The sequence below is a fragment of the Fusarium verticillioides genome, chromosome 3 (genome assembly GCF_000149555.1).
Source record: "Fusarium verticillioides 7600 chromosome 3, whole genome shotgun sequence".
Classification (NCBI taxonomy): domain Eukaryota; kingdom Fungi; phylum Ascomycota; class Sordariomycetes; order Hypocreales; family Nectriaceae; genus Fusarium; species Fusarium verticillioides.
The window spans coordinates 199904-224651 of record NC_031677.1 but is presented as its reverse complement, the minus strand read 5'-3'; the positions used below and the strand labels follow the sequence as shown (position 1 = coordinate 224651).

The following is a 24748-nucleotide window of genomic DNA, read 5'->3' as shown; positions in this document are numbered from 1 at the left end:
TAGTGCGTTGGTGACGTGACGAATGTTAGAAATTTGGTGAAGTTAGTATCTGAAGTGGCTGTAGGTGAGTAGATCAGACGTTTTAGGCAAGCAATCTGCGGGAGAACCAACAGTATGTCAGACTGTTAAGTAATTTCATTGAGCGCAAGGCAGAGAGATACAATAGGCATCAATAAGAGTAGCGACAATCTTCCAGGCAGCAAAACTGAGAATAATTATAAAGGAAGCCCAAATCAGGGTATTTAGCATTCATGGTGAAACTTCCGTGAAATCGCAATCTACACAATGGCCGTAACCGAAGTTGGCTGCATGGGCGTCAAGCTCAACATGAACATCATGGACCATACCACCCCAGAGGGTAAGATTCTGACTGATGCTTGGAAGACTGTCACCAGCAAGCCTGGTGGACCTCAAAGAGTATACTGGGGCTTAGAATCAGTTGATGCATCGAAGGTCTGGGGCTTTTTCGACTTTGATTCCGTCGAGCAGCATCGTCGGTTTGCTGAAGAGTAAGTTCTATGATTATGCTTACCAGAAATATGCTTACTTGATAGATACGGCGCTGATGCAGTCAAAGATATACCCAAGATCTGCACGTATGGAGAGTTCACAAAACATATTAAGATGGTTCCGTCCTCAGATGTTCTTGGATCTCCTCTCACAGAGATTATACTAGCATACTTCCCCCAAAACATCTCACACGAAAAGAAAGAAACTCTATCGTCCAAAATTCAAGAGATTCTCAGAGAAGCGTTTCCTGCTGATGCCAGAGTTGCTCACGCCTGGGGTGTGGAGAATGACTTTCCAGCAAGAAGTGAAGATGGAGAACTAAGATCAGTTCTCATGGGTTTTGTTGGACTTTCTCATTCTGAAGCTTGGGGAGATCATCGTCAGACAGATGGTTGGAAAGAGACACTCTCGAGTATTGAAGGGCTGGAGGGCTGTACTAGTATTTATAGCTTTGCGTTAAGCTGCCAGCATCTGGAAAGGGTCTGAGATGTACAGACTTATGAGACAGGAACTTGCATATATAGTCAATTTTGCCCAGAATGGGTATCTATCAGTCACTATAAATCCAGAGTGCTCACTTGCCGTCCTTTCAACAAATAATGCATCTTCCACAAAGCCACCTTGTGGAGTTTTAGTCATATTCTCTTTATATCTGATAACCAAGCTGAGATTCACAACTCCATCGGATCCAACCGAGGTTTGCTTTCAGACTGCAGAAATATCCGCTTCTGTCCGTCTTATCTCCATCCCCTTCTTCCACCAACAGCGGATCCAACATCCACAACCCCTGGAACCCATACAGCCATACCCAAAACGGTATGACCTAGCGAAAACACCTCCCGAATCTTTCATCACCACCATCAGAACCCAGCGTAGTCTTCATATGTACCACGGCATGGCTGAGAAAGCCACCAGTCCAAGTGGTGTTCTCGACCAAGAATACGATGCTCCTCGCGAGCCTTCACTATTCGATCAGAAACGACGTGATCGTCTAGATCCGAATCGCCCGGCATGTTTCCCAAGTCGCTCATCAGAGCTCGGGTTTGTCTTTGCCATCGTGGGTTCGATAATGGTTAGCGAGTATTTTGTTTCTGGGTTTCCCATCGTTTTGTCTGCATTGCCGGATCCTTCGAATGAGGCTAGGACGTGGCCTGCTGCTGTCGTCAATCTTACTACCGCTGTTTTAATCCTTCCTTTCGCCAGACTCTCCGAGATCCAAGGCGGAAGGTTAATCTTTCTAGGTGGTCATGCTTGGTTGATTGTCTGGTCCATCATTCCTTGTTTCAGTCAGAATCCTACGATGCTCATCGCCTGTCGAGCAATGCAGAGTTTAGGTCCTTCAGCTTTCTTGCCCTCTAGTGTCGTTATCATGTCACGCATTTATCGTCCTGGTCCTCGAAACACTCTTATTTTCAGCATTCTTGGCGCCTCTTCTTGCGTCGGTTTCTACTCTGGTATTTTCTTTGGTGCGTTGTCTGCTCAGGTGCTTGGATGGAAATGGCATTTCTTCATCGGTGCATTCTTCTGTGCCGGTCTCTTTATCGCTGGCTTTTTGACTATTCCAAAGAGCAATGGGGATCCACGGCCTGACCTTGAGATGGATTGGCTGGGTACGGCTACTGTTGCACCGGGTCCTGCGTTGGTGGTTTATGCATTGACTTGTGGAGGAAACGCGCCTCGGAGCTCTTTAGCCTTGATCTTGGGTAGCATCTTCCTTGCGCTGTTTGTTTACGTTGAGGTATGGGGGTCCAGTCAACCTCTGGTGCCATCAGAGGTTTTCGAGACAAAATGCATAAGTCGGTTGGTCGTTGCGCTCTTCGTATCCTATGGATCGTTCAGCCTGGTTCTTTTCTACGCTAGCTTCTAGTGAGTCATATTCTGTCTACCAGATACCCAGCTAACATACTTCTTAGCATCGAATCAGTCCTGTATAATGGACCGTTAATGACCACCACTTGGTTCGTTCCTCTCGCGGCTGGGGGTTTCATGCTTGCTCTCGTCGGCGGCTTTGCTCTTCATATCCTCAACGGGCGACGACTCCTACTCATTTTCTGCCTTGGTTTCCTGGGCTCATTGATCCTATTTTCAGTCATTCCCGACAGCAGAATATCAAACTCATTCCTCTACTCGGCATTCATCTTCCCCGCCATGGTTCTTGCAATGGTTGGGGTAGACATTACCTTTAACATCCACAACTTCATCATCACAACATCCCTACCTGATCACCTTCAGGCAGTGGCAGGTGCCTTGATCACCAGCCTCCTCTACCTAGGTATGGCATTTTGGCTGGGTGTTGTTGAGACGGCAACATCGGCCCAAAAGGAGAAGCGTGCCGAAAGTCTTGATGGAACAAGTCAATGTCAGATGGGGTTCTGGACCGGTACTGGACTGGCTTTGATTTTCATCACGGTGCAAATACAGTCGGCTGAGGCTGATTTGACGGCTGATGAGAAGGCATAGAGAGAATGGGAGAAGGGTGTCAGGCAAAACATGTAGTAATGGGCCTGGGGTTTGGCTTCTAGATATTTATGACTGATTCTGGAGCGACAAACTTATTTCATAGATGTTAAGCAAATTAGAATACACTAGAGTAATGACTATAGAGACTATCGATTTCTCATCACTCCTCGGACGAGATAACAGTCAAGGACTTATATGTCTTGTGAGCGCAGAGCAGAGCTGGAAACTTGGACAGATTTCTCTATGCCAAACGATCACAGGCTCCAGAGGTGCATTTTTCAACAATCGTACGTTCATATCGTCACTGCAACTTGGGCACAATTTCAATATCTCTTTCGTAGTATCACTATGAAAGTATGAAGAATGTGTCCTCCAGCTCTGACTTAACTAACATGAATCCATCTAAGCGTTCGCCGATAGCCCATTCCGTGCCTCAGCTTTACATGATTTAATTAACTCTAACCTCAGTCAAACTCTAGACCAGTCCTCCGCAGTCTCGCATGATGTCCGTCCGTAGATAAGTCGGTCGTACCAGGGTTACATCTAAAGTTCTTTATCCTTAAGTTTGTTTAATTACAACTCTGAAACCGACGACAGGGAAGAGACCCAGCCGCACACGCATCCAGACCGCTCAACACCCCAAGATCACGAACCCTTCAGCAATGCCCTGGCCCTTTAAATTAGTAGTAAAAAAATGTCACCGCTTCTCAAACAGTCGATCCGGCTCGCGTCGCCCCCTCGAATTTCAACGTTGGGGTTTGCGGGGGAATTGCCTTGGTCGATGGGGGCGGGGTGATCTACCGCTAAGAATGGGGAAATACAGCTCCACGGGAACTCTGAGCCGCGGATAATCTACAGTCCACGAATGAGAAGCCGCCCGCTGGGAACAAGCTTATTCAGAGGGCCAGCGTAGACGACGCTTTGTTAGCGAAAACACGTCCAATCTGGGGTTTGCTAACTTTTTTGACATGAGACGAGGACCATTAAACTAAGATAGGTATGTAGCTCAGACCCGCTTGAGATGCTGGGGGTCAGTGTATTCGGGAGTACCTCCGAAATGATCGTCCACTCTCTGTATATAAAACCTCTAAGCATCCCTATGTTTCCTCTCTTCTGATCCTCAAGCCAACTCATCTCCTCTACCTTTCACAATGAAGGTCTCGAGCTTCTTCTCAACCCTCTCCCTCTTCGCAGGCGTTCTCGCCGAGGCCATCGAGCTCCCCGCCGGTGTTCCTCGCAGCATTGAAGAGTTCCGCGCCAAGCATCCCTATGAACTCCCCGTCAAGAGAAGTCATCGCAAGGTCTATACTATCAGACATAGCAAGAATGATCACGATGATGTATCTTCAGAGTTCTACAAGGGCTTGAAGAAGGCGAATAAGGGAGGTACGCTGTATCTTCCCAAGGGTCAGACCTTTGTCATTGGAAAGCCTCTTGATCTTACCTTTTTGAATGATATTCATGTTCATCTTGAGGGTGAGATTAAGTTTACCAATGATACGGAGTATTGGCAGAAGAATGCTTATAAGCATCCTTTCCAGGTATGTTTGAAACTTGAGGATGAATGAGTTGAGACTAATGGTTGCAGAACTCGATCATGTTCTGGAAGTGGGGTGGCAAGAACATCAAACTCTACGGAAAGGGTGTTCTGAACGGTAACGGTCAGCGATGGTGGAACGGCATGTCTCTCCTCTCAGCGTAATCAAATTCATACTAACAATATGCAGAGTTTGCCGGCAAGGAGATTCTTGACACTACCAACGCTTATCTCCGACCTATTCTGTTCTATGCTCAGAACGCCACCAACCTGGACATCCAGGGCGTTCACTTCAAGGACTCTCCCTGCTGGACCAACTTTGTCGTCACCTGTAAGTAACCCTCACCAACTCCTGATGACAATTTACTGATATTCTTCAGCCAAGGACATCTCCTTCAAGGACGTCATCTGCACTGCTCGCTCCACCAACGCCACTGCTCTCCCCAAAAACACTGACTTCTTTGACTCCCTGAATGTCGAGAACCTCAATGTTGAGCGTGCTTGGGTTGACATTGGCGACGATTGCTTCTCCCCCAAGAGCAACGCCACCAACGTCCACGTCGACACCATGTACTGCAACGGTAAGCTCACTTCACTCCTCGCATCACATACTCTTGACTAACAACACCAGGTACCCACGGTCAGTCCATTGGCTCTCTCGGCCAGTACAAGGGCGAGATGTCTTTCGTCAAGGACGTCGTCATCGAAAACGTCTGGATGCTCAACGGCCAGCACGGCGCCCGTCTCAAGACCTGGGCCGGCCCCGACATTGGCTACGGCTTCATCGACAACGTGACCTTCCGCAACTTCTGGGGCGGCAACAACGAGTACACCGCCTTCATCGACTCGTGCTACTTCAACATCAACGCTACTACCTGCGCCCAGTACCCCTCTCGCATGAACATCACCAACGTTCTCTTTGACAACTTTACCGGCTACAGCTCCGGCAAGTATGGTAATGCTGTTGCCAGGTTGACTTGCTCGACTAGCAAGGATGCAGTTTGTGAGAACATCAAGTTTAAGGATTTCAACATCAAGACTCCTTGTGGTGGAGACCCTGTGTTCTTGTGTGATGGTGTTGAGGATATTGGCGTGGATTGTGTTAGTGCTACTAGTGCGGCGGGTAAGGCTGCTTTGGCGAATAAGTGTGTTGCGCCTCAGGCTTCTGCAAGCCCTTTCAAGGTTAGAAAGTTCAACGGTTAAAAGATGAGGGGTTAGGGGTATTTAGTTGTACGATGAATGAGATATCAACGGCTTTTGGCCATTGACTTTGACCACAAAATTTTAATAACCAAGTGTGACATTTTCTGTGGTCAAGCTCGTAGAAAGCTAGAAATATTCCTTGATGAGAAGTAAATAATCTTGCAAGAGCACGGTCAAGGTCGAACGGATAGACTCGAGAAACGAGGTTATCGTTGTGATAGATATGGAATGCTAAATAGAAACCTTGTGCGAGTCGATCTATTAACGGACCTACAGTGTGACAGAACTCACAGGACACATTAGATTGCCAGACTTTTTTGTAGCACAAGATGACGGAACGCCAATCCTGTGAAAGAATCAAGCATTGTTTTGCATATCACCAAGCTAATAAGAAACGTGGTTGTCCCAAGCCGTACGATACTTGACGTTTCTAAGGTTTAAAACCGACGTTCTTGAACGACAATGGAACATTGTTAGTACCCCGATCTTACAGTTGCTCAGAGAGAAGGATAAATCTAGAACATCAGGAAGCGATTTTACGGTATTGCCCAGTCTTGAACTCTGTGACTTTTGCCGTCATTGTTCACGGCGCGACAGGATGTGCAGGTAGTCCAGGGTAAGGTAGGTTAGCAACTTTGCGTCCGATCACAATGCGGATGCTGATTGGGTTGTGATAAGAACTGCCGGCAAGTGGGGCCCCTCAACGCTCCCCGCGTACCGAGCGTGCCTGCCCAGTGCGAAAGACTCGCTAGACTCGGTTGCTGGGCTGTCACTTTCCAATTAACGCGCGAGGACGCGTGCACCCTGTCCCCTCCTAAATTACCTGACGCGACTGCCAGCTCAATCTAAGAAAGACATGGCCCTCCCAATCTGAAGCTCTCCGTCCACCTTCTTCAACTTCAAACAATCACCTACCCATTCTTTTTCGTCCAGACTTTTCTTGTTGTGTTAATTGTTACTGATTGTTTGCCTAACGACACATACTCGTCATCGAATACTGTCCGCTGTCTCTTTGACCTGATTCACGCCTGTCGAGGGCCCTGCCTAGCACATTTTATCGCTGCGCACTGCTGAGGCCATTCACCATCATGACGAGCCAGCGATCAACTGCGGCCCGAACGCCCGCTAAAGCGACCAAACCTGCTGCCACTACTTCTTCAGCCAAGCAGCGTTCAATCGTTTCCTTCTTCCAAAAAGCGCCCCCCTCTTCGCCCGCCGCTCCCGCATCATCTCCTCTCGCGAAAGCCTCTCCCACGCCCAAGCAATCCTCGTGCTTGAAAGAAACAACGAAGGCGAATTCTTTGCCAAAGACAACTCCGCTCTCTAAGTCCAAGCCCAAGCCAACTGTCGCCATCAAGCAAACAACCCCCGTGCTCGATAGTGACGCTATTGAGCCCCCGAGCTCCCAGGAGAATCTCGATTCGACCATGAAGGTAAAGAATGCCCGAGAATGCGCAGCGACGCGAGCTGATACGGAGAAACAGAAGCCCTCCAAGAAGATGGATCATGACGCTCTCCCCAGCAGTCCGACTCGCAAGGTGAGAAACTCTCAATTCAAGACACCAGCAAGATTACTGATGCCCCCGAAGGTCAAAAAGGTTGTTAGTTACGCCGAATCCTCAGAGGAAGACGAACCCTTTCAGTTCGGCGGGCCCGCAAGCTCGCGTCGAAGGACAAGAGTACGACAGGTTGTTAGGGATGAGGACGATTACGAAGAACAAGAAGAGGAAGAGGCTGAGGAGAACGAGAGTGGTATGCCTTCCCGTGCCTGATTCACTGCTCAGTTCTAACGATTGCAGATACTATGGATGACTTTATTGCATCAGACTCAGACGAAGACACCTCTCGTTCCAAGAAGCGAAAGCGGCCCTCAAAGCCCGCTGCTCCCCGAAAACGATCCAACAAGTCATCGCCCATCCCAGAACCCGAAATAGATATCAAGGATAGCATTCTTGAAGATGATGAGCTGATGGATGATGTGGGAGGCGCTACGGCCTCACAATGGAGCTACGACGCTGCCTCTACCGATAAGCAACCGGTCGTCAAGCCCGCTGAAAGAGTGGCCATAAGGGACCCCAAGTATAAAGAGAAGGCACACACCAAAGATCCCGATCAAAGGTATCCTTGGCTTGCCAATATTATGGATAAAGACAAGCGAAAGCCCGACCATCCCGAGTACGACAAGCGAACAATTTACATTCCCCCCGCTGCTTGGCACAAGTTCTCTCCTTTTGAGACTCAATACTGGAAGATCAAGCAGAACCTTTGGGATACAATTGTCTTCTTCAAGAAGGGCAAATTTTACGAGTTATACGAGAACGATGCCACCGTGGGGCATCAGGAATTCGACTTCAAAATGACAGACCGGGTCAACATGCGCATGGTCGGAGTGCCCGAAAGCTCCCTTGACCACTGGGTGAACCAGTTTATCGCTAAACAATACAAAGTTGCTCGTGTCGATCAGATGGAGACAAACTTGGGTAAAGAGATGCGTGAGCGACAGGATAAGAGCAAGAAGGCCGACAAGGTTATCACCCGTGAGCTTGCTTGCATCCTTACAGCCGGAACACTTGTCGATGGTAGCATGTTGCAGGATGACATGGCCTCCTACTGTGTCGCTATCAAGGAATCTGTCGTTGACGGCCTCCCTGCTTTTGGTATCGCCTTTGCCGACACTGCTACTGGACGCTTCTACCTTTCTACCTTTGTGGATGATGTGGATTTGACCAAGTTTGAGACCCTCATCGCTCAAACCGGCCCGCGAGAACTACTCCTTGAGAAGTCTCGGCTGTCTACCAAGGCCCTGCGTATCCTCAAAAACAACACTAGCCCAACCACCATCTGGACGCACCTCAAGCCAGGTGAAGAGTTCTGGGAGGCGGATAAGACCCGCCGCGAACTCGACTGTGGAGGCTACTTCAAGAGAGAAGATGCCGATGAAGAGGCTTGGCCCGAGATTCTCCAGTCATTGCGGGATGATGATTTGGCCATGTCGGCAACTGGTGCCTTGATCTCGTACTTGCGCTTCCTCAAGCTTGAGAGACCTTTACTGTCCCAGGGCAACTTCGAGCTCTACAACCCTATTCAGAAGAATGGAATACTGATCCTGGATGGCCAGACGCTCATCAACCTTGAAGTCTTCTCCAACTCGGTCAATGGCGGTTCCGAGGGTACGTTGTTCAGCTTACTTAACAAGTGCGTCACGCCCTTTGGAAAACGTCTCTTCCGATCATGGGTCGCGCACCCGCTTTGCAACATTGAGCGTATCAATGAACGTCTTGATGCTGTCGAGATGCTCAATGCCGATCAGACAGTTCGGGAACAATTCGCCTCCCAGCTCGTCAAGATGCCCGACTTGGAGAGACTCATCTCCCGAATCCACGCTGGGGCGTGCAAGCCCGAGGACTTTGTTAAGGTCCTGGAAGGCTTTGAGCAGATAGAGTACACCATGAGTCTTCTGGGATCCTACAAGGGTGGCAATGGCCTCGTCGATCGCCTGATCTCGTCAATGCCCAATCTTGATGAGCCTTTGAGCTATTGGAGATCAGCATTTGATCGTACCAAGGCGCGTGATGAGAAGCTACTCATTCCTGAGCGTGGTATTGAAGAAGATTTTGATGAGAGTTCCGATCGCATCGAGGAGATTAAGCAACAACTCGAGGATCTCTTGGCCGAGAAGAAGAAGGAGTTCAAGTGCAAGCTTCTCAAGTTCACAGACGTTGGTAAAGAGATCTACCAGCTGGAGGCCCCCAAGAGCGTCAAGGTTCCATCAACTTTCCGCCAGATGTCAGCGACAAAGGACGTCAAGCGCTGGTACTTCCCCGAACTATCCCAACTTGTGCGAGAGCTTCAAGAAGCGGAAGAAACGCACTCGCAGCTCGTACGTGAAGTTGCGTCGCGATTCTTCCAGAAGTTCGATGTTGACTATGAGACCTGGCTGCAAGCCATCAAGATTATCGCGCAGCTGGATTGTCTTGTCAGCCTAGCCAAGGCATCCGCATCGCTCGGCCAGCCAAGTTGCCGTCCCGAGTTCGTGGATGAGGAGCGAAGCACTGTTGACTTCCAGGAGCTGCGACATCCTTGTATGATGAACACAGTGGACGACTTCATTCCCAACGATATCAAGCTTGGTGGTGACCAGGCCAAGATCAATTTATTGACTGGAGCCAACGCTGCCGGTAAATCCACCGTCCTTCGCATGGTAGGTTTTCTTCTCTTTCTCTACCTTTCTCCAATGCTAACAACTACAGTCTTGTGTCGCCGTCATCATGGCTCAGATCGGATGCTACGTCCCTGCCACTTTCGCACGCCTCACTCCCGTCGACCGTATCATGTCTCGTCTCGGTGCCAACGACAACATCTTCGCCGCTCAATCTACCTTTTTCGTTGAGCTCTCCGAGACCAAGAAGATTCTTTCCGAAGCCACACCCCGATCGTTGGTTATTCTTGATGAACTTGGTCGTGGAACCAGCTCTTACGATGGTGTCGCTGTCGCCCAGGCTGTTCTTCACCACGTCGCTACTCACATTGGCTGCGTCGGTTATTTTGCTACACACTACCACTCTCTCGCGACAGAGTTTGAGAACCATCCCGAGATCCGAGCACGAAGGATGCAGATCCACGTCGATGACGAGGAGCGTCGTGTTACCTTCTTGTACAAACTGGAAGACGGTGTCGCTGAGGGTAGTTTCGGTATGCACTGCGCCGCCATGTGTGGAATCTCATCGCGCGTCATTGACCGCGCAGAAGTCGCTGCCAAAGAATGGGAGCACACCAGTCGTCTCAAAGACAGTCTTGAAAAGGCAAAGACAGGGTGCTACATTCCGCTGGGTATTCTCAGCGACATCGGCGCACTGCTCGGTGACAAGGGCGAAATGGGCGACGCAGGAGTGAATGTTCTTCTCAACGCTATCGAGGCATTATAATATGACAAAGCCAAGGCGGAACTGACAGCGTTCTAGAGGAATTGGTGATATCTTGCAAGGCGTGTATGGCGTCGACTTTCACATGTATTCGGACTGACGACCTCTGATAGAGTTGTCACAAGGGGATAAATAGGCGTTGCAATGGAGTTTTATTCAAGACAGACAGACATGCGAGATCAATGTGCTTTGGGGTGTTGCAAACAGTATAATGAGAGGCAATTGCGATAGCGATGACGAGATCTAGATACATAGCAAAAGATACAAGATTCCGATTAATCATTGTCCATACAACCAGCGAATAAACTCGATACAACATGACGCCAACACCGAATCTTGACTAAATAACAAAGCTCATACTCAATCCATCATTCCAGCACACAAAACACTAATCTCAACATCACGAAGCCAGTCTAACTCCAACACATGCTCTCAAACAAATCACCTATCCGGATCACTGCTATCATACTCAGGCTCAGGAGCCGGAGTCGTAGTCTTTGAACGAGTCACCCTCTTAGGTGCAGGTTTCGTAGCAGGCTCTGGAGCTGGAGTCGCAGTCTTTGACCTAGTCGCCCTCTTGGGTGCAGCTTTCGGGGGAGCTTTCGGCGCCTTTGGAGCAGCCTTGGGAGCAGCCTTAGGTGCCTTTGGAGCAGATGCCGCAGCCGCAACGGAAGAAGCCCTCGAAACAGCCGCCGAAGGAACTGTAGAAGCGGTAGCGTCTCTCTGCATCTGAAGTCGACTCGATGCACGAGAAGGTTGACTGCTGGGCTTTCTTCCACGTCTGGGAATGGTCCCTGTTATAATGTCAGCCCCGTTCATAACAAGAGCAGTAGGGAAGAGGATGGGGGGGCTTACCAAGCTTGGGCTTCTTCGCAGCAGGTTGCTCCTCGTTCTCCTCCTCAATCGAAGCAATCGGCCTCTCAGGCCTCTTCAACGCCGGCGTAGCATCAATCGTGAGATTACTAAGGTTCTCCGGAAAAGTCCCACGCATCGACTCATCAGTGTCAGTCTCACTCTGATTAATATACAAGGAATCAGGGACTTCTACTCCGGTGTACATCTTGCGTCGCTTCCGTCCACCCTTGGTGTTATCCCACGGCAGACCGGGCGCTACCCATTTCCCAGGGAAAGGAGGGTCGCCCTCATAGGGAGGCCAGGGAATGTCCCACCATACACTGTTTTCTGGGTGATTGGGGTCGGATCGCCAGATTGATACGTAATGGTCGGCTGGGTTGGTGGGATAGAGTGTGCGTGCGTATGTTGGGTAGCGACGGCGGAAGGATTTCTTGATCTCTCCGAGGAGGCCCTCGGGAATGTCGGAGCCTTTGATCCAGCCGCTACGGTTGGGGAGACGTTCAGTTGAGCCTGGGGCGTTGCGGATGCCACAGCACAGCAACTTGTTAGTATGAGCCTGTTGTGTGTTAGTATGCAAGCTAGAATGGCAGGCATCGATACAAACCTCGACTTCTGTATCGCGAGTCTTGCTTCGCTTCTTAGGCATTCTGCGGAGACACTTGGAGCAGTGCATATCCTCGTCGGGGACAAAGTTGGGCTCTTCAGGACCGAGCTTCTTCACCCAGTCTGGAGACTTCGCTCGGCGACGGAAGGACTTTCCTCCTTTCTTATTTGGTTCCTCGTCGTGGTCATTAGTCTCATACCCATCATCTTCATACTGGCTATCCTCCTCTCCCGTACGGCGAGTCTTCTTGGTCTTCTTGCTCCGGGTTCGTCCCGAGGCACTGCTCTGGGCCTCGCTGCCTTGTGCTTCAGTGGAGGGAGCCGTTACCTCAGGCGGTTCTTCCTGAGCTTTGGTATTTCGTCGCCGACCACGAGAAACTGTAGAAGGGGCTTCGCTGTGGCTTTCAGCTGCCGATTCGATATCCTGTGTTGTAGCCTTGCGTTTCCCAATTGTTTTCTTCGAAGCTGGCTTTGGGGCAGGCTTTGGGGGAGCAGGCTTCTTGGTCACCACCACAGCACCAGTTGATTCGTTGGACTCATCCACAACCTCATCTTCTGAAAAGACCTCAGTCACTCGCGGAACCGGGCTTGCGGATCTGCTCTTCGAGGCATTTCGAGAAGACTGACCTCGAGCACGAGAACGATCAGAAGGGTGTCGTTTGCTAGAACTGCCACCGTTCCTATCGTTGTGGTCACTTTCACTGTCACTGTCGCCGTCATCCTTGCTCTCATCATCGGCATCAACATCGCCCCTGTCTTCGTCCTCGTCATCGTCAGTTGAGGCTTGCCCTGTATGCCATTTCTCAATATGACGATCATACTCCTCGATAGTCATACTCCCAATAACCATACCGCAGTCCCCGAAGTATTCACACTTCCTAACGGCAGAATGCTGTGGGGCCGGTAACCCTTCGAGATAGGTCTCAGGTTCGATCACCACAACGGTTTCTACTTCCCCCCTCAACGGGCTTCCGGTGTTGTCATGATACACCATCTCCGGACGTTCCAATACCGGTTGCAGATGTTCCCAGAGTCCATAGACATGGCAGTCCAAGTGCTTCGTACAGTCTGTGACCCCGCGATACTTTTTTATTTCATTGTCTTCCTCATCTGTGCCCTCGACTACGAAGAACGGAAGTTCGCAGAACGGACACTTCGGAGCCTCATTGACCCCATGGCCTACCGTGATGTGGTCATATAGGCCATAAGAACCGAGTCGGCTGACGTCAGCTTTGCAGCCTCGGATGCCACAAACCTGTGGAGGGTCAATGACAATTACTGGTCCAGTCATGTCATACCAGGCAAGGGGGTTTGTGAGCGTTCGCGGAGGATGAAGACGTTTATATCTATTCATTGCTTCCCGTGACTTTCTCGCTCCTTCAAGTTCCCTCTGAACATTGGCAGGATGGGAGATCATCTCTCTTGTTCGTGTCTCTGCTGTTGGTGGCCTGGGTGTCCTACCACCGAAGGGGAGGTTTGGTGGCACTGGACGAGCTGAGCGCATAAGCTCTTCATAACGACGTTTCTCTTCATTACGACGTTGCGCTTCAGGGTCCGGCATTTTACTAGGTTCCATATGAGCCACAGGAGCTCGGGTGCCAGGGGGGGTTGTACTAAATGCAGCGAAAGGATTGCCAACTTGTCCCAGAGAGAACGGTTGATTAGACTGGGGTTGAAATGCCTGAGAGGGATTAACCGCAGGTCGCTGAGGGGGCATCGATGGGCGAGGTACTGCAGGCGCCGTCCTGGGGGTAGGCTTATCCACGATACCCAAGACATCCTTCAGGTCCTTAGTATGCTTCTCCCGCATATGCTTATTCCTCTGAGCCTTGTCCCACCATTCAAACATTGGCTCGTCGCACCAAGGACACATTCGCGACTTATGAGCTTCCAGAGTGTGTTTCTTCCTGGCCTCGTGATCATCAGCCCGGCAGGTGAAGTCACAGTCCTCATAGATGCACTGCATGGCGCGCTTAAGGAGCAGGTTACGAGTTTCCCAGACTGTGCGCTGGAGCTTGGCTTGCTCGGTGGGTGTAAGGACGGCTTTGGAGATCATCGGGATATTGCCAGAATCGTTGGTACGAAGCATCTGCTCTGCAGGCGCTCCAGTCAAAGGGATGCCAATCGTAACTGGCTCAGACCCTGCTCTGAGGTCATTAAAGATACTGGGTTGAGTGGTCCATGTGCGTTGTCGGTCGTCTCGTGACGCGCCCTGATCCAAGTCCCATGGTGAGCTGTTGGGAGGACCAGGACGGGAGGCAGCGGCGTATCCAGTCCCGTTACCACCTTCACTGCCGTCGCCATCATCATCATTCCCCGCGTCATCGTCCCCTCTGCTTGGCTCATCACCGCTGTGATTACTGGGGATCGTTATCTCCTCCCTTTGATCCGAGGCGTCTCCAGCCTCCGAAACATCTCTAGAGTTCGAGTCATCTCCTGAAAAACCATAAAGATCCGGCTCTTCTGTAGCTGCTTCTGTAGCTGCTTCTGAACTTTCTGATCTGGAAACCCGGCGATGGTCCGGGGAATAAGGTTTGTCGGCCCAGTCAGGTCGATTGGTAGCCAAGACACCGACATCATACTCCTGCTCCTCCTCTTCTTCCTCCTCAGCTTCAGATTCGCCATGAAGCGTGGGGGCCTGAGGCAACGCGAGCTTTGGAGCCGGAATTTCGACATGAGGCAGTGCAGGGCTAACGAATGCATTATTTCTGAGGGATGACCGTGGTTTTGCAGGCTCCTTCTCGTCTTTAGAGCTCTGGGGGCCGAGACTTGCAGGAGCCGAGGGGTAATTGGCAGTAGGGTCGGCTATTTTATCGTTGATATCCTTGATTTCAAGGGTGTCGCCACCTAGCCGAGGGCGGGAGACATAGAATTCGTGGTCAAGCTCACGAACGCCCCAGGTGTTGTACTCAGATATGCATTCTTCCCAGTCAACATCTGATTTGTTGACAAACTCAACTGTTATGGCTGGGGATGTAATGGACTCTCTCACACGATACCATTCATCGTCAGATGAGTCAGGGCGGATGAGGTACGATGGTGTGTCTCGATCCTCACGGTTGTTGGCGCCGGCACAGAAGGTCTCTTTGAGTAACATCAGGTCCTGGCCCATGCCTCTCATGTACTTGGTCTTGGATACCAGCTGATCTATAGCAGCAAAGAGCTGTTGGGCTGTGGATGTCAGAGGTGGCAACTCGATCGAGATCTCTTGTCCGTCGTGCCAAGCAGGAAACAGACGACAGTGCCCAGGGCGAAAATGGGGGTGAATGGTCAAAAACCAGGCCGACAGAGTTTCGATCTTCTCGGCAACAGCGATTGCAACGGCATCCTTTTTCCAACTAGCACCACGAGGTTTTAGGGCAACCTTCAAGCCCTTGATACCCTGCCCATAGTTATTTATTGGGCCACCTTCAAGAACATACACTGACTCAAGCTTTCTGTGCGACTCAATGTCAAAAGCCTCTGTGGAAATCTCGCCGATCGGGTGGTAGACATGATCATACGCGTCACCACAATTTCTGTCATCATCTAACAAGTGAGGATTAGGCCTTGGGTAATAGTTGGGTAAGATGAGAGGCACCACATCGGGGTCGAGCCAGTTGCACTCAATCATCCAGCAAGCGCCAGGGTTGTTCAGCGGGTGAAGAAGCTCTAAAACCGATTGCGGTAGACTCATGGCACCGTAAACGATGGGTACGGTCAATGAGGCGTCTGGCTTGTTCCTGTCGTAGAGACGGAATAAAGCATGGTTGTACTCGGGGCACCCCGCGTCTTTGTTGCCCATAGGTCGGCCAAAGAGGATATCAGTGGCGGCCCTGAAGTGAGCATTGTACTGTTGAGATGCATAGTTGCTAGCAACGAAGCGTGATGTATCGATCTTGGGAAATGGGATATACGCATAACCGATGACTTCCTCCTCGGGCCCGTTAGGAAAAGTCCCAAGTGATCGCCCGATCCTGACGGTGTCTGTCTCCAGTTGCGGCCTGGAAGGCTCCCATTCCTTGACTGTGTTGGCTGATTCCTTCCGGACATGGTCAATAAAGAGAGTACAGCAATCCTTATGTGCTTTGTCTTTCGAGCCGTGGGCAAAGTGACCCTCTAGGAAGAGCATTGCTCTGCTACCACCCGATAAGGGTAACCTATCACGAATGACCGCCCGCTCGCCGGTCTCCTTATAGATAACATGGAGGTCGAAGATGTACTGCTTCTCCCTAATATCATCAGGGTGATTATGTAACAGTTGTCGTAAGACGAGTGCAAATGATCGCCACTTGCGAGGACGAAATGGCAAGCGCCCATAGTAGCTATAAAGATAAGCCCATGGTTCTTCAGGGGTTGCTGGAGTCTCAGTGGAGGGGACGTAGTCATAGGCGGCATGATCATTGCGTTGAGGTCCTTCACCTCCACGAAGACTCAAAATCGGGTCGCTTGTCTTTGGGACCGGGACGGGCCAACTGAAGGCTTCCTTGGCTTGAAGTTGTTAGTCGTGTACTAGATGTTCTGCAGGGGTTCGTGATAGCTTACCTTTCAGGCTATCTTTTCCCCAGTTGCGACGATTATGGGCTGTAAGAAAATGTATCGGTGGTTTGATGTTGTACATCGGAACATCCTCTTGCATACCCACAGCCGTAGAGAGCTCTTTGATAATGTCTTCCATCGGCGCAATTGGCAAACCAAAGTACATCATTGTGAGCTTTGTTGCCAAAGAGTCCTCATAGCCTTTGAAGCGATCATTGAGAAGAGCCTCGTAGCGCTGCGTATTAGCAGCTTGCAATTCCTTCACGTCTGAGCGATCAGATGGCATCAACATGCGACTCTCATGGTAGGTGAAGTTTTCTCGAACGATTTCTCCGATGGTAGTATCCGACTTCAGACTTTCAGTGAAGATTTTGTACTGCTTCAGCCAATATGAATCGCTTGGACTAACTAGAAGGTCGAAGCGTGCCGCGGTAATGTGAGGAGATACGTAATCGAGGGAGGACTCATCCTGGCCCGCAGACGATTCAATGCCGGTCATTTCCTCCATTGTCGTTTAACAACCATACACTATCACAAGATGGGGTGCTCTTTGAAGGCGGACTGCGATGATTACGCTCTATGTGTATAACGAAAGACCAAGTAAAGATGCAAAGATAAAGGGTATCAGAAAATGAGTATGTGAGAGTATTTTAGGAGCTCAGTTGGTGTGGAAAGAACAAGGAAAATGGCATAAAGAGAAAGAGATCATACCGGTCGAAAATTCTGGAGGGTCGCAGAGAGTTAAATCGCACACCTGGTGCAAGAAGACCCTTTGAGGTGAACCTCGTCCTGTGGTCGCAATGGCCTGGGTGCAATACCATTGTTCTCGGACTAGCATCTCGCACGTACCAGAAGTGGTTTGCCGTGGTGTTGGTAACAAAGAGACATGTCTTCTCTTTGATAAGTTGATGGGTGGTCTGTGACGAGAATCGCCTTTCCTCGGCGTTGCCGTTCATCCTTTGAGCTTAGTTGATCTTGTTTTCGAGGGTTGGTCAAAGGTCGACATCTTGCGCGGCACTACAACTACTGTATCAAGAAAAACTTCGTTTTTATGAACGTTTTGTTGAAATCTGTCGCATCCCGTAGGCGCATTGAGATGAGAGGCCGTTGGAAACAAAACTTGTTGATGGCCTAACGGCCAATTGCCCTGCCACACAAAACGTCAACCCAAAAAGGTCGACAATAACACCTATTGACACAAAATTAGCAACAGGCAGGCCAAAGCTCCAAGCACCTCTCGGTCGGGGTGCAATCAAGCCTCCTTCAATCAGAAAGTTGTGTGCCTGTTCTTTGTCTCCAGCCGGACTTGGTAGGTCCGAAAAGAGGGGAAGCTCAATCAATGTAAACAAAGAAGCTGGAAACACACGGTTGCGTGGAAATAGCAATGGGCAATCTGTTATGTGAGCTTCTTTGTTCAATCGCAAATAACGAAGAATCACGAGAGGGCGATCGAGGGTTGTGAATGAAGTCGTTCATTATGGTATTGTAAGAAGCTTTCCTTTGTCCAATTTCGTTCTGGGTATTGGATGCTGCAACACCAACTTGATGGACCGATGCGTCCGAAATCATCCAGCATGCTGCTTCACAAGTTCCTCAAGCTTGTCTTGGAAGTCGGCGAAGTAGTTGATGGCCTGGATGATCTTACCTTCACTCGTACCAAAGCCACTTCTAGTGAAAGCCATTCTCCATGAGCTTTCGTCTCTAACCAGGGCATTGTAGTCTTTCGTCTCCCAGCTCTTCTGTGTAGGGCCTTGCGCAAAGTACTCGCCCAGTTTTCCATTCCAGGTCGACAAGTCAGTTGAAGCAAGGCCATTGAGCAAATTCGGTGAAATCGTGACATGTTGGATTCCGGCAAGCTGCATTACTTCTTCCACAGACGTGAGTGATGCTGCCAATACTTGGGTGCGGAATGAGTGGTTAATGTAGTAGGCTTGTGCCTCGCGACAAAAGTCAAAGGCTTTGTTCTCGTCAATGTATCTGTGATTGTTAGAATGGTGAGGGCCCGTAGCAAGTCAAACTCACCCAGCTTCGAAATGAACCTTGAGCTCATTGACATATGGCGCAATGTAGGTACACTGGGCCTCGGCAGCCAACGCCGCTTGCTCCATGCAAAACATGGTGGTCGCAAGAGTCGCGATTCCTTTCATCTCAAGTGTTCGGCATGCCTGGAGACCTTCCCAAGTTGCGGGGATCTTGATGCACACCCTCTTCTCGTCGAAATCCGGGGCCAGGTGTTTAAAGATATTGACGATACCTGTATAAGGTGGTTAGTGAGCGTGAGCAATAGAGATACGAAACAGAAGACTCACGGTAGGCGTCGCTGATGGTGCCGTCGGTCGAGTAGGACAGCTTTGGGTTGGTCTGAATATGCACGTAGCCTGTAACATTAGGTACGATCAATAGTTGAAGTTTCACCATCTTGTCGGGTCAGTAAAGCTCCATTGCGTGGGTTTCTTGTTGTCATACCAAGATCTGTACAACAAACTCCTCAAACGTCGCGGATCCTTGCACTTCCTTCAGTGCCCCACGGGCACTTTGAATGGCCTCTTTAATCAGCACATCGTGATGCAAAAGGGGTTCACCAGCAAGCGGTCTTGAGATCTCCGAGAATGCGATTGCCTGAAGGTCAGCACTACTGGAGACATCGGCATGGTGAGCTTGCTTACCTGGTTAGATGTGCAATCCACGAATGGGCCCAACTCATGAGCAACTATTGTTGAGTTAGTAATTGAAGCCTGCGACATGATTGTGGCTCGTACCGTTCGAATCGAGAGTATCGCAGTCAACCCGACTGGTCTGGCGAAGAGCTTCCAACAATGTCGTCATATCAGCGATATATCAATGCGAATGAGCTGCTTTCTCTGAAGAATTTCGCAGATAATAGGGAGTCAATTGCGATTTTAAATAATGTTCTTGTCGATTTCGACAATATCTTGCTTTATCATCAAACTCATCGATGGAGTCGTTCTGCTCAAGTCAAGTCACCAAGCCGAGCTGACCCCCACCAGAATTAGAGCATGACGGAAACTTTGGCGGCCATTCGCTCGGCTTGGCTACCCGAAACGCTTGTTTCTCGAATGTCATTCGGCTGCAATTACCACGACGAGAAGGGCGAGGCAAGAGGGGTTTCTCTCCTCCGGGCAGCACTATTTCCGTATCCCAATTCACTTGAATTGATGGGGTCAAAACTTTCTACGCCAATGTAGAGACGATACTGTGATCATGTGGTGGAAACGCGTGGGTCGAAGTGGCTCTCCGATTGTGAACTTGCTGTGGAGGGAGGCGATTGAGTTGCTACCGGCACTTGTCGGTCATTCCACTCAGTAACGGTCCCAAGAATTCATGAGGCTTGAGATTGAGCTTCATGATATCAACCTTTGATGAGATAATGAGGATCGTAATGACTTTGATTGGGTTTAGCGGCGTTCAATAAGAATTCATGGATTTCGAATGACAGCAAGCGACAGGCCCGCGGGGTTCTTCTCCAACTGCTCCCGCACGTGATAAATCACGTTTTCTTCCCCAGGATTCCCCAATCGGGTTATCCACCATTGCATCAAGAATCTGCTGTTGCATCACCGTCGACCCATTCCCAGTCAGCTCCCCAGCTCCCTCGTTCACCGTTCAACCCGGCGTGCCCAGCACCGCCATGAACCCAATCGCAACCTCCACGCCATAATGCGACAACCACGATGTCTCCTCCCCGCCGTGGAGAAGATCCTCCTCAATGCAGCTGCAGCCGCACCCGCTAGCCGACGGTGCATGTCCTCCGCCGCAGCCTTCCAGCCGCCTAGAATACTCGCTCCTGCTCCGTGGAAGGGCTCTTCGTTTTTCCTCTCGAATAGATTGTTTGATAGATCGACATGTCTCGATTTTGTAATACTACGGCGTGCCAATGGCATCAGATCCACGTCGGCTTCGGCGGCTACGATATCTTCTACGAATACCTCGCAAGCAGAGCCGGAACAGGAATTAGCACCGCATCGACGACGACAGGCTCAACGGAGGGAGAAAGCTGCTGCTGAAGCTGCGGCCGCTGCAGCTAGAGGCGAAAAACCACTTCCTCCCGATGCCTCATCCCTCCTCGCTTCACATGCCGCTTCGCAAACGAGTTCTTTCCGCCGCTACCTCTCCGCATGTCTCTCCCTCTCGAAACCTCGATTAACAATGCTCGTCGTCCTTACCGCAATGGCTTCATATGCTTTATACCCCGTTCCCGAAATGCTGTCGCCGAGTACGACCGAGACACCGAGTTTGAGTCCTTTAACATTATTATTCCTCACGATCGGCACGACGCTATGTTCCTCTAGCGCGAATGCTCTAAACATGCTTTATGAGCCTTCGACGGATGCTAAGATGACTCGAACTCGAAACCGACCCCTCGTGCGAAAGCTCATTTCTCAAAGGGCTGCTGTTCTGTTTGCAATTTTGGCTGGGGCTTTGGGTACAGGCGCCTTGTACTTTGGTGTCAACCCCACTGTTTCCGGACTTGGGTTCGCTAATATTGTTATCTACGCTGGAATGTACACACCTCTCAAGGCTGTGACGGTTTTTAATACCTGGATCGGTGCGGTGGTAGGCGGTATTCCTCCTCTGATGGGCTGGGCTGCGGCTGCTGGTGAGACTGCCACAAAAGACGGTTCATGGCGTGAGCTTCTATTCTCCCCCGACGGTTCATCCATTGGCGGTTGGGTCATGGCTGGTCTACTCTTCGCATGGCAGTTCCCCCACTTCATGGCGCTCAGCTGGCCCATTCGTGAAGAGTACAAAAAGGCAGGTCTTCGAATGCTAGCATGGACAAACCCCGCACGAAACGGCCGAGTCGCTCTTCGATACAGCTTCATCTTCATTCCCCTCTGCGTATCTCTCTGTGCCGCAGGAGTAACAGAATGGTCCTTTGCCGTCACAAGCTTGCCAATAAATGCCTGGCTTATCAAGGAAGCCGTGCGCTTCTGGCGGTTTGAGGGTCACCAAGGCAGCGCGAGAAGTCTTTTCTGGGCGAGTGTATGGCATCTCCCTGGGATAATGATCCTGGCCTTGTTACACAAGAAGGGCATGTGGAGTAGAGTTTGGAGGAGTGTCTTTGGCGAGGATGAGGGTGAGTGGGAGGAGGAGGAACTGGATGAGATGATGAGCATGGCTGCGGAGAGTACCAATGACCATTTGCAGCACGATAAGCCTGTGCGGTGACGTGTAGGATAACGAATGAATATGTAACAACATTGTATCTGTGATGGGAAATAGATTTGTCGCATTGGCTTTGTTAACAGTAAGAAACTCACTCATATATCATTACTGTAGATTCTGTTAATAGCAAGGCATCAAAGACGAAACACTTCTTCATAGCGAATGCGTAAATGGATTACAAAAGACAATGCGCTGCTAGATCCTCATGCACCTCATGTCGTGGTATCTCTATCTCTAGTTATACAAAGGAAATGTGCCATGATCATTCCCACTCCTCCTGACCACCATTTTGACAAACACAGACAAAGAAAGAATACTAATAAAAACATTAAGCAAGTAAACGCCCATAGAGAAAAATATCCTGCGTTATCGTCGTTATAACTGCCTTGAAAGCGCCAAACACCGTGAGAGCCCCCTGCTGCTCGCCATGCAGTATGCTGGATTATAAGGATTGACAAAAAGAATGGACGGCGAGGGTGGGTAGAGCCTCCGATGAGGCTTTGTTGAAAAGTCGTGAAACAAGCGTGTAAAAGAGAGAAGGGGTGAGGTTTAAACACCTCTTCCTGGACGGTTAATAAGATTCCCAATGCCCATATCCGAACTCTGTGGTCGCTGCGTCATGTATTGCGGGCTGTTCCCCTGGCTGTGACCATGATGGCCGTAGGGATGGCCCGCACTCGCCTGGGAGCTCACGCTCGAGGAGTAGCCGTGGCCGCCGTAGCCTGGCGCATAGGCTCCGAGGCTGTACTGGACGGCAGCGGCCATGTGGTGAGGCTGGAGCTGCTGGAAGGACGTGTTGGCCGAGGCCACGACGGACGAGGCGGTGGTCTCGGGGCTGCTATAGGATGCGTCTAGTTCGTCAACCGGTGTCAGGCCCATGCCGGAGATGCCGCTGTCGTCGTCATACCCTGAGAGAGCGCCGGACTCGAGACGGTCGCGGCGGGCTGCGGCGCGGGCTGCGCTTTGCAGATTCTTGAGGCCATTCGACATGCACTAAGAGTATGTTAGTAGATGCTCTCATAAAAGGAGTAAAGATGATAACATACCTTGGCTTCGACTACGTTCCACTTCTCGCCTGTTCGAGCTGCGAGACCACTCCAGATCTCCTTTCTCATAGCCATATACTCTTTCGCCAGACGCTGAAGCTTGAGATTGTCCCAATCATCAGCACCCTTGCGTTCCAACAATCGCTCATGACGCTTGCGGCAGGCATTGGGAGTCTTGGAGGGAAAGTAATTCGATTGGATCTGTTGCCAGTTCAGACCTTGCATCCTCGCAGTGAGGAGTTGCTGGTCATCTGCAGCTCCCCAAGCACCCGAGCTGGGTCTAGTCTGAACAGGGGCAGGGACAGAGACAGGTGGCGCGGATGTTGTAGCGTAGGGTTCGTATGTAGGTTGTTGAGGTTGTGACTGAAGAGGCATAGAAGAAGAGGCAGTTGTTTCCATGCCGTAGTAGTTGGGCATGGTCATGCGCTGCTGGTTGTACATAGGAGAGGGGGCGAGAGAGACTGGGATACCGGCATTGTAGCGGTTCTGAGATGAGCTCGAAGCTCGAGAGTGTTTCGGCATCATGGAGAAAGAGTAGTAAGGAGAAAGAGTAGTAATAGTAGTGGGGGTGTAGAAACGAGAAGTGAGGGGATTCACAAGGTGAATCTTGTAACAAGATTACGGATTAAGCGTAGAAAAGAGGAATAGGTCCGGGTCAACCGGCCTGGTAATGCTTGATCGGTCTTGGAGATAACGGCCCAAAAAGAAAACGGATCCCTCGTCCAAGCGAGAAGTCCAAGTGTAGTATAGTAGTAGAGAGGGTCAAGGCAAACTAAAGCACGACGGGATCAAGAAGCGACAGAGGAGATAGCGCCAAGATAGAACCACAACGAGAGAAGAAAGGAAAAATTGAAACCTAGGAAAGATTGAAAATTGATGTTTTGTCTGAAGAATGGAGAACAGGTCCTTAGAAGGCCGGATATGAAGCAGCTTTAAGGTCTCGGGGAGAGGACAAAGACCAATCTCAAGGTGGGCGGCTCTGGAACTGAAACAAGATCCAGAGACAATGAAACAGCACACTCGTGTCTGAAAGAAGCAGTTTCTCATGAATGGGTTGCTGATATTGGCTCAGCAGAGCGGCTGTTTGGGAGAGCCATGGGCGGTTAAGAGAGTGGGCGGTTACAGTCGAGATGGAGATATCTTGGTGGAGAGAGTGTGTCCATCCGTACTACCAAGTTTGAGCAAGCGCCGTACGTCCCAGGACAGAAGCAAGGAATTTGTTTAAGCTAGAATGCTAAAAGCAGGAACACAGATCTCGAGAACCACCCGATTTGCATATGTGGATGATCCATGAGGGCGCCTGGGGAAATTACTACGGGGTTTCTGCATGGTGTGAGCGCAACACAAGCGCGGGAAGGAAGACAAGGATGCGCATCATAGTTGCACCGGCAGATGAAACAAAGAAACACAAGCTGAGCGAAAAAGCAGAGCCGAGAGACAGACGATACAAAGGGCTTGGTGTTGAGAAGACTCCAGAAATAAGGTAGTGTGGATATGGAGGGGTCGTGTAATTGGCCACGGGTGTTGGAGGCGCGCGTTTAACGTTATTAGGCGACGCCAGTAGTGGTTTAGTGTGTCTATTTTGGGAGGTCTGGGGATGTCTGATTGGGGGAGATGTACTGCCGCTTGGAGATTGGGAGAGGAAGTACAAGAATGGGGAACAAGAGCGCTTGGAAGGGTCTTGAAAAGAGGTCGCTGGGCGTGGAGAGAGGCAGATGGCATGTTTCAGGTTGTTCTACAACAGATGACATTGTTGTTTTTCTGCGTGTTGAAGGATGATAAGATAAGATGATTCTGATCCCGGTAAATGGGCTTGTCGTCTTCATTTCATCCGTGTTAGTCGTTTCCCACGATCTTTAGCACTGTAGGTTCCACTAAGACAATCGCCGCTAGCTCCAGACTGCACC

At 50.2% G+C, this 24748-nt stretch overlaps 8 protein-coding genes across 9 annotated transcripts; 5 read left to right on the top strand and 3 right to left on the bottom strand.

Moving 5' to 3' along the window:
- Nucleotides 1-285: 285 nt before the first annotated feature.
- Nucleotides 286-996, top strand: FVEG_12742 (hypothetical protein; the record flags this gene model as incomplete). Its single annotated transcript, XM_018902095.1, has 2 exons — nucleotides 286-509; nucleotides 555-996. The coding sequence occupies 2 exons, from the start codon at nucleotides 286-288 to the stop codon at nucleotides 994-996; spliced, it is 666 nt and encodes a 221-aa protein (XP_018760738.1).
- Nucleotides 997-1343: 347 nt separating this feature from the next.
- Nucleotides 1344-3155, top strand: FVEG_12743 (hypothetical protein). Its single transcript, XM_018902096.1, has 2 exons — nucleotides 1344-2376; nucleotides 2424-3155. The coding sequence occupies exons 1-2, from the start codon at nucleotides 1394-1396 to the stop codon at nucleotides 2968-2970; spliced, it is 1530 nt and encodes a 509-aa protein (XP_018760739.1). The 5' UTR covers nucleotides 1344-1393; the 3' UTR covers nucleotides 2971-3155.
- A 966-nt stretch (nucleotides 3156-4121) lies between these two features.
- Nucleotides 4122-5710, top strand: FVEG_12744 (galacturan 1,4-alpha-galacturonidase; the record flags this gene model as incomplete). The annotated part of the gene is made up of 5 exons (XM_018902097.1): nucleotides 4122-4511; nucleotides 4559-4631; nucleotides 4698-4838; nucleotides 4888-5088; nucleotides 5139-5710. The coding sequence occupies 5 exons, from the start codon at nucleotides 4122-4124 to the stop codon at nucleotides 5708-5710; spliced, it is 1377 nt and encodes a 458-aa protein (XP_018760740.1).
- An 832-nt stretch (nucleotides 5711-6542) lies between these two features.
- Nucleotides 6543-10930, top strand: FVEG_12745 (DNA mismatch repair protein MSH6; the record flags this gene model as incomplete). Of its 2 annotated transcripts, none has more annotated exons than XM_018902098.1 (5): nucleotides 6543-7143; nucleotides 7195-7248; nucleotides 7300-7462; nucleotides 7510-9911; nucleotides 9961-10930. In XM_018902098.1, the coding sequence occupies 5 exons, from the start codon at nucleotides 6799-6801 to the stop codon at nucleotides 10633-10635; spliced, it is 3639 nt and encodes a 1212-aa protein (XP_018760741.1). The 2 variants fall into 2 exon arrangements, with proteins under 2 accessions (XP_018760741.1, XP_018760742.1); XM_018902099.1 differs by having other exon boundaries at nucleotides 6799-7143; nucleotides 7198-7248; nucleotides 9961-10635.
- On the bottom strand, nucleotides 10824-17116 carry FVEG_12746 (hypothetical protein; the record flags this gene model as incomplete). The annotated part of the gene is made up of 4 exons (XM_018902100.1): nucleotides 10824-11426; nucleotides 11488-12043; nucleotides 12092-16560; nucleotides 16615-17116. 4 exons carry the CDS (start codon nucleotides 17114-17116, stop codon nucleotides 11074-11076), a joined length of 5880 nt encoding a protein of 1959 aa, XP_018760743.1. The 3' UTR covers nucleotides 10824-11073.
- An 892-nt stretch (nucleotides 17117-18008) lies between these two features.
- On the bottom strand, nucleotides 18009-20030 carry FVEG_12747 (hypothetical protein). The gene is made up of 6 exons (XM_018902101.1): nucleotides 19368-20030; nucleotides 19275-19318; nucleotides 19075-19227; nucleotides 18918-19026; nucleotides 18631-18862; nucleotides 18009-18585 (listed from the first exon to the last, which is right to left on the bottom strand). Exons 1-6 carry the CDS (start codon nucleotides 19432-19434, stop codon nucleotides 18174-18176), a joined length of 1017 nt encoding a protein of 338 aa, XP_018760744.1. The 5' UTR covers nucleotides 19435-20030; the 3' UTR covers nucleotides 18009-18173.
- A 143-nt stretch (nucleotides 20031-20173) lies between these two features.
- On the top strand, nucleotides 20174-22129 carry FVEG_12748 (protoheme IX farnesyltransferase, mitochondrial). Its single transcript, XM_018902102.1, has one exon. It carries the CDS (start codon nucleotides 20287-20289, stop codon nucleotides 21796-21798), a length of 1512 nt encoding a protein of 503 aa, XP_018760745.1. The 5' UTR covers nucleotides 20174-20286; the 3' UTR covers nucleotides 21799-22129.
- Nucleotides 21986-23363, bottom strand: FVEG_12749 (hypothetical protein; the record flags this gene model as incomplete). The annotated part of the gene is made up of 2 exons (XM_018902103.1): nucleotides 21986-22788; nucleotides 22842-23363. 2 exons carry the CDS (start codon nucleotides 23361-23363, stop codon nucleotides 22345-22347), a joined length of 966 nt encoding a protein of 321 aa, XP_018760746.1. The 3' UTR covers nucleotides 21986-22344.
- Between the last annotated feature and the right edge of the window lie 1385 nt (nucleotides 23364-24748).

Excerpts from the sequence above, each read along its gene's own strand:
- FVEG_12743 (XM_018902096.1), top strand. The coding sequence starts at position 1,394 with ATGTACCACGGCATGGCTGAGAAAGCCACCAGTCCAAGTGGTGTTCTC. Across the intron at positions 2,377-2,423 it reads CTTTTCTACGCTAGCTTCTA|CATCGAATCAGTCCTGTATA; the intron begins GTGAGTCATATT and ends CATACTTCTTAG.
- FVEG_12747 (XM_018902101.1), bottom strand. The coding sequence starts at position 19,434 with ATGACGACATTGTTGGAAGCTCTTCGCCAGACCAGTCGGGTTGACTGC. Across the intron at positions 19,027-19,074 it reads AGTTTGTTGTACAGATCTTG|ATGGTGAAACTTCAACTATT; the intron begins GTATGACAACAA and ends TGACCCGACAAG. Across the intron at positions 18,586-18,630 it reads AAGGTTCATTTCGAAGCTGG|ATACATTGACGAGAACAAAG; the intron begins GTGAGTTTGACT and ends TAACAATCACAG.
- FVEG_12748 (XM_018902102.1), top strand. The coding sequence starts at position 20,287 with ATGCGACAACCACGATGTCTCCTCCCCGCCGTGGAGAAGATCCTCCTC.